We start from the raw sequence: 10,000 nt of genomic DNA, 5'->3' as shown, positions 1-10,000 counted from the left end.
GGTTCACAGCCGAGGAGACCGACGTTCTCGTCAGGGCCGTAAAACACAGAGAAGTGACATTGGGGATGGAGAAACACACACAAATTAGCTTCGGTTAAACAGGCGTATGATAATATGGGTAAATGTGTAAGCTAGATTTATGCCTATTCTTCCATATCTTCATGGACATAACAATGATTTCCCTCGTGTGGAATATTTTTCCTTGTAATAATGTATGGTTTGCAAAAATGTCAATTGTGTAGACGAGAGAAGTAAAGTGTGTGTGTGTGTCTGTGTGTGTGTGTGTGTGTGTTGTGCACACGCTACATTATGGCCAAGCATGCGCCCTTAAAACAGCATCTGAACACGCCGCTGACTTTAGACGAGGTTTCTCCTGGTCAGTGGAGGAATTGTTTTCTGAAACTGCATAATAGCACCAGGGAACGTTTGTGCCGGAACACGCCTCCTCTTTTCCCTGAACCGCCCCCGGGAGCGCAAGTTCATTCCCTAATTTACCGACGTGTGTCTGTGGAGGGAAGAGTCCGCTGTGTGTCGGGTGAGAAACAGGAATGACACATGCGTCGTGTACAGAGTCAGTTGTGCTGGGAGTGAGATAGGGCCCCTGGAGTGTAAATGCACACTAATAGACCGGACACTTGTTCAATAGTTTTTTATTTTATAACAAAATTGTCACTTTTAAAGCAATGTTTACTTCGTTGGAAAATACAGTATCCAAAGGCTACATACTAATCAGAAAAAAGGGAATCGCCGGTGCAGCACAGATGTCTCCTTGATACATTTTTATTTTTATTTAAGGTGCATAACAATGGAATCATTGTGTTCATCATTCGATGTAGTTACATCTTCATCAGAGTGTTAGTCATTGTTATGCACCTTAAATAAAACAATTTTTTTATCAAGGAGACATCTGTGCTGCACCGGCGATTCCCTTTTTTCTGCTCTGTTTTGTCCTGCCTTGGTTGCACCGGATTGTTGTGGATCACAGAAGCGCAGAGAACCTCCTTTTCAATCAAGCTACATACTAATATTTGAATGCATTGTTTACTTCATTAATAATAATTATTAATTATAACTTATTTAATTTTCTTCATATTTGTTTTTTCAAACAGTTTCTGCTGTGGAGTGACATTTCTCCAGTATTGGTAGTGAAATGTTGGTATAGTGACAGCAGGACACGGGAGTCTCTCTCTCTCACACACACACACACACACACACACACACACACACACACACACACACACACACACACAAACCAGCGCTCGTGTCACTCTTCATCATAGTCACTCTCACACGAGCACCTGCTCTCTCACACACACACACGCACGCACGCACGCACGCACGCACACACACACACACACACACACACACACACACACACACACACACACACACACACACACACACACACACAAACCAGCGCTCGTGTCACTCTTCATCATAGTCACTCTCACACGAGCACCTGCTCTCTCACACACACACACACACACCAGCACTCGTGTCACTCTTCATCACAGTCACTCTCACACACACACACACAAGCACTCGTGTCACTCTTCATCACAGTCACTCTCACACACACACACACACACACGATAATTCCCTTCAAACAATGAGTATCGTCAGTCTCACTGATGTCCTTTCACTCACAGAAACTGAGTCATTATGACGACTGTAACTATAGCCAGAGAGTTCATAATCTTCTCGCTCTGAGAGAATACACACGAGCTCCTGTGAGTGTGTGTGTTTCTCTTTCACAACACATGCGTGTGTTTGCTAAATCACTCGTGCAACTGTCTGTCTCAATCCACAACACGACTGAAGACATCTGCGCTTCACATCAGTGATCACACACACACACACACACACACACACACACACTCCATCGAGCCGCTGACAGTGATCACACACACACACTCCATCGAGCCGCTGACAGTGATCACACACACACACACACACACACACACACACTCCATCGAGCCGCTGACAGTGATCACACACACACACACACACACTCCATCGAGCCGCTGACAGTGATCACACACACACACACACACACACACACACACTCCATCGAGCCGCTGACAGTGATCACACACACACACACACACACACACACACACACACACACTCCATCGAGCCGCTGACAGTGATCACACACACACACACCATCGAGCCGCTGACAGTGATCACACACACACACACACTCCATCGAGCCGCTGACAGTGATCTCACACACACACACACACACACACACACACACACACACACTCCATCGAGCCGCTGACAGTGATCACACACACACACACACACACACACACACACACACACACACACACTCCATCGAGCCGCTGACAGTGATCTCTCACACACACACACACACACACACACACACACACACACACACACACACACACACACACACACACAGCACGAGTGTGAGTGATGGAGAACAGATGCGTGTGGCTGCTTCTACTGTAAGAACATGTTTCTGCTGTTCAGACGAGACTCCTGATGACAACAAATCACATTAAACTTTCCACATGCAGTCACACTTCAGACGAGGAGATGCTCACACACACACACACACACACACACACACACACACACACACACACACACACACACACTTCATCATCTTCATCTTCATCATGTCTTTGTGCTTCTCTCACACTGAGCGGCTCCCTACACTGCTCTCGTTCCCATTAGGATTCCTCCTGTATTTCAGTGTGTTGATTCATTAGCAGCTCAGGATCATGAGGATGAGGATCACTGAGGGATGCTGGGAAAAAGCTGTAACCTTCTCAATGACACACTCTGGCTCTGAGCGTGCGTGAGCGTGTGTGAGTCTATGTGAGTCTATGTGTGCTAGGTGAGTGTATGTGAGCATATGTGAGCATATGTGAGTCTATGTGAGTCTATGTGAGCATGTGAGTCTATGTGAGTCTATGTGAGTCTATGAGAGCGTATGTGAGTCTATGTGAGCGTATGTGAACATATGTGAGTCTATGTGAACATATGTGAGTCTATATGAGTCTATGTGAGTGTATGTGAGTCTATGTGAGCATGCGAGTCTATGTGAGCGTATGTGAACGTATGTGAGTCTATGTGAACATATGCGAGTCTATATGAGTGTATGTGAGTCTATGTGAGTCTATGTGAACATATGTGAGTCTATGAGTTTATGTGAGTGTATGTGAGTCTATATGAGTCTATGTGAGCGTATGTGAACGTATGTGAGTCTATGTGTGCTAGGTGAGTGTATGTGAGTGTATGTGAGTCTATGTGAGCATGTGAATCTATGTGAGTCTATGTGAGTGTATGTGAGTGTATGTGAGTGTATGTGAGTGTATGTGAACGTATGTGAACGTATGTGAGTCTATGTGAACATATGTGAGTCTATATGAGTCTATGTGAGTGTATGTGTTTTTTTTTTTGTTTTTTTTTTTTATTAAGGATGTAGCACTGTCTGATCATTTCTGTATTTTCTTTGATATATTGATCTCTCCTGCCACTGAAGCTAAATCTGTGTCTGTCAAGAAGAGATGCTTAAATGAGAACACTAGTGTACTATTTATGAAGGCTATATCCTTAACACCAAGCATATCTGCTGACTCTGTTGATTTTCTCCTTGATTCTTTTAACTCAAAAGTTAAAAATATAATTGATGATATTGCTCCTGTTAAAGTCAGGAAGAAGAGTGGCAGACAAAAAGCACCTTGGAGAAACTCAACAGCAGTGCAAAATATGAAAAGACAATGCAGAAAAGCAGAGCGCATGTGGCGGAAGACAAAACTTGTAGTCCATTATAACATCTACAAAGACAGCCTGCATGCTTTCAATATGGAACTAGGCAAAGCTAGACAGACTTTCTTCTCAAATATTATAAACAGCAATTTAAACAACACACGCACTCTTTTTGCTACTGTAGAGAGACTGACAAACCCCCCAAGCCAGATTCCTAGTGAAATGCTCTCAAACAGCAAGTGCAGTGAGTTTGCTTCTTTCTTCTCTGAGAAAATCAATAATATCAGAAAGGTGATCAGCACATCCTTGAGTTGCACTGAGGTCAGACAGATCAGACCACCTGAGAAAGTAGTTACTATGTCTGACTTCAAAGAAATTGATGGCAAAATTTTGGAAGAAACCGTACAACACCTTAAAACATCAACATGCGCCCTTGACACACTTCCCACATCTTTCTTCAAAATTGTGCTAAACAGTTTAGAAGCAGATCTTCTAGAAGTGGTAAATGCCTCACTTCTCTCTGGGAGTTTTCCAAACTCCCTGAAAACTGCAGTTGTCAAGCCCCTCCTGAAAAAGAGCAATCTGGATAAGACCATATTAAGCAACTATAGACCGATCTCAAATCTTCCTTTCATAGGCAAGATCATTGAAAAAGTTGTCTTCAATCAGCTGAACAAATTCTTAAGCTCGAATGGATACTTTGATAATTTTCAATCTGGTTTCCGACCGCATCACAGCACAGAGACAGCGCTCATAAAGATAATAAACGATATTCGCTTAAATACTGATTCAGGCAAATTATCAGTGCTGGTACTACTCGACCTCAGTGCTGCATTTGACACTGTCGATCACAACATACTTCTTGACAGGCTGGAAAACTGGGTGGGGCTTTCTGGGATAGTCCTAAAATGGTTCAGGTCATACTTAGATGGGAGAGGTTATTATGTGAGTATAGGGGACCATAAGTCTGAGTGGACATCCATGACATGCGGAGTCCCTCAAGGCTCAATTCTTGCGCCACTCCTGTTCAACCTGTATATGCTCCCAATGAGCCAAATAATGAGAAATAACCAAATTGCTTACCACAGCTATGCAGACGACACACAGCTGTACTTAGCCCTATCGCCTAACGATTACAGCCCCATTGACTCCCTGTGCCGATGCATTGACGAAGTCAACAGTTGGATGTGTCAAAACTTTCTTCAATTAAACAAAGACAAAACTGAAGTTATTGCGTTTGGAAACAAAGATGAAGTTCTCAAAGTGAACGCATACCTTCACTCTAGGGGTAAAACAACTAAACATCAAGTCAGGAATCTTGGTGTGACACTAGAGTCAGACCTTAGTTTCAGTAGTCATGTCAAAGCAATAACTAAATCAGCATACTATCATCTGAAAAATATTGCAAGAATTAGATGCTTTGTTTCCAGACAAGACTTAGAGAAACTTGTGCATGCTTTCATCATCACCAGGGTGGATTATTGTAATGGACTCCTCACTGGCCTTCCCAAAAAGACCATAAGACAGTTGCAGCTCATACAGAACGCTGCTGCCAGGATTCTGAGCAGAACCAGAAAATATGAACATATCACACCAGTCCTCAGGTCTTTACACTGGCTCCCAGTTAGATTTAGGATTGATTTCAAAGTATTATTACTGGTATATAAATCATTCAATGGCCTAGGACCTCAATACATTGCAGATATGCTCACTGAATATAAACCCAACAGATCACTCAGATCATTAGGATCATATCAGCTAGAAATACCAAGGGTTCACTCTAAGCATGGTGAGTCTGCTTTTAGCTATTATGCCAGCCACAGCTGGAACCAGCTCCCAGAAGAGATCAGATGTGCTCCTACAGTGGTCACATTCAAATCCAGACTCAAAACACTTCTGTTTAGCTGTGCATTTACTGAATGAGCACTGTGCCGCTGTTCGTCCGACTGTTTGTACTGTACTGTATTTTACTCTATTTTTCTAAACTGTTTTAATTATTCTTATTTCTTTTAATTATTTTAATTTCTCCTATGTCAGCAGGGCATTTAGCCCGAAACTATAAATGCCCACTCAGAAGGTGATAATGTGAAAGTGATTAATGTGGGTTTGAAAGTAGAACAGTATTTAAATGACGATATTAAAGTTTTCGTCTGAGAAAGAATGTGAACGCAGTGCTAAAGTGCTAAAGAAAGTGAAAACAACGTGTGAGTAAATGAGGGAGAAAAGAAAGTTAAAGGAAAGTTGATAGATGGAAGTCGTAAGAAGATTGAAGGTTAAAAGAAGGTTGAAAGATTTAAGTCTTAAGGGAATCCTTTGAAAGAAAGATCTATAATAAATATTCTTTTTTATTTTTTAAAAGTACTGTATTTTATTTTATTTTTCTAAACTGTTTTAATTATTCTTATTTCTTTTCATTATTTTAATTTCTTCTATGTAAAGCACTTTGAATTGCCATTGTGTATGAAATGTGCTATATAAATAAACTTGCCTTGCCTTGCCTTGCCTATGTGAGTCTATGTGAGCGTATGTGAGTCTATGTAAGTGTATGTGAGCCTATGTGAGCGTTTGTGAGCGTGTGTGAGTATGTGAGCGTGTGTGAGCGTGTGTGAGTATGTGAGCGTGTGTGAGCGTTTGTGAGTATGTGAGCGTGTGTGAGCGTTTGTGAGTGTGTGAGCGTGTGTGAGTATGTGAGCATGTGTGAGTGTGTGAGTATGTGAGCGTGTGTGAGTATGTGAGCGTGTGTGAGTATGTGAGCGTGTGTGAGTGTGTGAGTATGTGAGCGTGTGTGAGTATGTGAGCGTGTGTGAGCGTGTGTGAGTATGTGGGCGTGTGTGAGTGTGTGAGTATGTGAGCGTGTGTGAGCGTGTGTGAGTATGTGAGCGTGTGTGAGCGTTTGTGAGTATGTGAGCGTGTGTGAGCGTTTGTGAGTGTGTGAGCGTGTGTGAGTATGTGAGCATGTGTGAGTGTGTGAGTATGTGAGCGTGTGTGAGTATGTGAGCGTGTGTGAGTATGTGAGCGTGTGTGAGCGTTTGTGAGTATGTGAGCGTGTGTGAGTATGTGAGCGTGTGTGAGCGTGTGTGAGTATGTGAGCGTGTGTGAGCGTGTGAGCATGTGTGAGCGTTTGTGAGTATGTGAGCGTGTGTGAGCGTTTGTGAGTATGTGAGCGTGTGTGAGTATGTGAGCGTGTGTGAGTATGTGAGCGTGTGTGAGCGTTTGTGAGTATGTGAGCGTGTGTGAGTATGTGAGCGTGTGTGAGTGTGTGAGTATGTGAGCGTGTGTGAGTATGTGAGCGTGTGTGAGCGTGTGTGAGTATGTGGGCGTGTGTGAGTGTGTGAGTATGTGAGCGTGTGTGAGTGTGTGAGTATGTGAGCGTGTGTGAGTATGTGAGCGTGTGTGAGCGTTTGTGAGCGTTTGTGAGTATGTGAGCGTGTGTGAGCGTTTGTGAGTATGTGAGCGTGTGTGAGTATGTGAGCGTGTGTGAGTATGTGAGCGTGTGTGAGTGTGTGAGTATGTGAGCGTGTGTGAGTATGTGAGCGTGTGTGAGTATGTGAGCGTGTGTGAGCGTGTGTGAGTATGTGGGCGTGTGTGAGTGTGTGAGTATGTGAGCGTGTGTGAGTATGTGAGCGTGTGTGAGCGTTTGTGAGCGTTTGTGAGTATGTGAGCGTGTGTGAGCGTTTGTGAGTATGTGAGCGTGTGTGAGCGTGTGTGAGCGTGTGTGAGCATGTGAGCGTGTGTGAGCGTTTGTGAGCGTGAGCGTGTTGTGAGCGTGTGTGAGTGTTTGTGAGTGTGTGTGAGCGTGTGTGAGCGTGAGCGTGTGTGAGCGTTTGTGAGTGTGTGAGCGTGTGTGAGCGTTTGTGAGTATGTGAGCGTGTGTGAGCGTTTGTGAGCGTGAGCGTGTGTGAGTGTTTGTGAGTGTGTGAGCGTGTGTGAGCGTTTGTGAGTATGTGAGCGTGTGTGAACGTTTGTGAGTATGTGAGCGTGTGTGAGTATGTGAGCGTGTGTGAGCGTTTGTGAGCATGTGTGAGTGTGTGTGAGCATTTGTGAGTATGTGAGCGTGTGTGAGTATGTGAGCGTGTGTGAGCGTGTGTGAGTATGTGAGCATGTGTGAGCGTTTGTGAGTATGTGAGCGTGTGTGAGCGTTTGTGAGTATGTGAGCGTGTGAGTGAGCATTTGTGAGTCTATATGAGTGTGTGTGTGTGTGTGTGAGCGTGTGTGAGCGTTTGTGAGTATGTGAGCGTGTGTGAGCGTGTTGAGCGTTTGTGAGCGTTTGTGAGTGTGTGAGCGTGTGTGAGCGTTTGTGAGTATGTGAGCGTGTGTGAACGTTTGTGAGTATGTGAGCGTGTGTGAGTATGTGAGCGTTTGTGAGTGTGTGTGAGCATTTGTGAGTATGTGAGCGTGTGTGAGTATGTGAGCATGTGTGAGCGTTTGTGAGTATGTGAGCATGTGTGAGCGTTTGTGAGTATGTGAGCGTGTGTGAGCGTTTGTGAGTATGTGAGCGTGTGAGTGAGCATTTGTGAGTCTATATGAGTGTGTGTGTGTGTGAGTGTGTGGGAGTGTTTGAGTGCTCATAGTGAACCTCAGAATTCCAGACATGTAATATCTCAGCTGTCCTGATACTCTAATCGCCTCATTCTGCCGTTACGTTTAAACTTCACTTGTAAAATGTTTGTTCTTGTAACCTAATAAGTGCTAACGTACATGAGCTGATGATCATTAATATCATCTATTATGACTCGATGAGCTTCAGCTTTCAGTGATGAAAGTCCTTTAACCCTTTGATGCATCAATTATTAAACAACAGAGAAAATCTTCATGTTTATTTTTACTTAAAAATAATAATTTACTATTTTCCAATCTTTTTGGTGTTGCAATAAGACAGATGTTCCAGATGTGCAGCCATGTCATATTGTCTCAAATAATACAAAAATACATAATATATTATAGTTACTAACAATTTACTATTTATTAATTATATATTTTAAATAAATTGTGAAATATCACATGAACTGTTCAATTGATTTGAAAGCAGTGGACATTATAAATCAGGGTTAATAAGGGTCAGAAATATTCTCACTGTACAGCAGAACACTGAGTCTACTTCAGATCATCATCACTGTCTCTGTGTGTGAAATCTGCTGACTATGAGCTAAAGCAACTCATTAAACATCACACACACACACACACACACACACACACACACACACACGTTTATTTCCCCTGACACTCTTAACACTCGAGTGCGTTTTAAATAATAATCTGACATAAAAATGTGAAAATAAACTCACCGAAATCAGAGAAAGTTTGATGAGTGTCAGAAGATTCGGATCCATGATGAAGAAGCGAGTTTGATTCAGTCACCTCAAATCCTGGAATACTCTCATCATTCATATCCAGTCTAACACATGTTCATGCGACTGATTCTGGAGCGGGTGAACATGCTCTTCATCCTTCAGTCATCATCATCATCATCAGTCCATCGGATCCGGCAGAAGCAAATGCGGAGCTGCGAGACTGAAGCTGTGCGCCCGTGTGTGTGTGTGTGTGTGTGTGTGTCTCTCTCTCTCTCTCTCTCTCTCTCTCTCTCTCTCTCTCTCTCTCTCTCTCTCTCTCTCTCTCTCTCTCTCTCTCTCTCTCTCTCTCATCTCTCTCTCCTCTCTCTCTCCTCTCTCTCTCTCTCTCTCCTCCTACTTCAAACCATATTAACAAAAAACAGTTAAGACAGAATAATCATTAACCATTAATACTCTCTTGCTGAAATATATATTCAGTATAAACAGTAAAAATTAGCCTATAAGTCAAAAAAAAAAATCAATATAATTTTATATTATAAATAACACTGGGTTTTGTTTGTGAACGTACAATATAATTAAAAAAATACTAATATTATTTAAAAGATTAAATAATAAAGGTAAGCACATTTTCATGACATAAGAGGCATGAGTTGAGGCAGGTGTTTTATTGTGGACGATGAAAGCTTTACTAGGAGCGCCACCGTGTGGTGACAGGAAGTGTAACTGACCGGAACTGTAAACACGACCGTGTGTTTCCGGACGGAAGAGTTTTCCGTCGGACCGCTGGCGCGAAATCATACACGAATGTCAACAAAAACAGAAAACTAGTATTAAAAAGTATTAAAATATTACGTTTACTGGCGCAAAATGAAGTTTCGAGCTAAAATCATCGACGTTGGGTGTTTGAATCACTTCACGCGTGAGTTTAGAATTAGATTTTATTATTATTTATGACTTATAGAAAT

The 10,000-nt window shown here is 42.7% G+C and overlaps 2 protein-coding genes across 2 annotated transcripts in view; one reads left to right on the top strand and one right to left on the bottom strand.

Moving 5' to 3' along the window:
* Positions 1–9,373, bottom strand: part of LOC309509827 (receptor activity-modifying protein 3) — a 26,564-nt gene extending 17,191 nt beyond the window's left edge. Inside the window, exon 1 of the mRNA XM_082184791.1 lies at positions 9,026–9,373. Within this exon, the coding sequence (XP_082040917.1) occupies positions 9,026–9,074 (49 nt within the window). The 5' untranslated portion in view covers positions 9,075–9,373. The remainder of the gene's footprint in view (positions 1–9,025) is intronic.
* Positions 9,374–9,798: 425 nt separating this feature from the next.
* hus1 (HUS1 checkpoint clamp component) overlaps positions 9,799–10,000 on the top strand; it is a 41,410-nt gene continuing 41,208 nt past the window's right edge. The window contains exon 1 of the mRNA XM_082184788.1: positions 9,799–9,954. Within this exon, the coding sequence (XP_082040914.1) occupies positions 9,903–9,954 (52 nt within the window). The 5' untranslated portion in view covers positions 9,799–9,902. The remainder of the gene's footprint in view (positions 9,955–10,000) is intronic.

This window comes from Leuciscus leuciscus (assembly GCF_965113295.1).
Source record: "Leuciscus leuciscus genome assembly, chromosome: 11".
Taxonomy (NCBI): Eukaryota; Metazoa; Chordata; class Actinopteri; order Cypriniformes; family Leuciscidae; genus Leuciscus; species Leuciscus leuciscus.
Note: the sequence above shows the minus strand (reverse complement) of the source record. Positions and strands in the feature narration are given on the sequence as shown.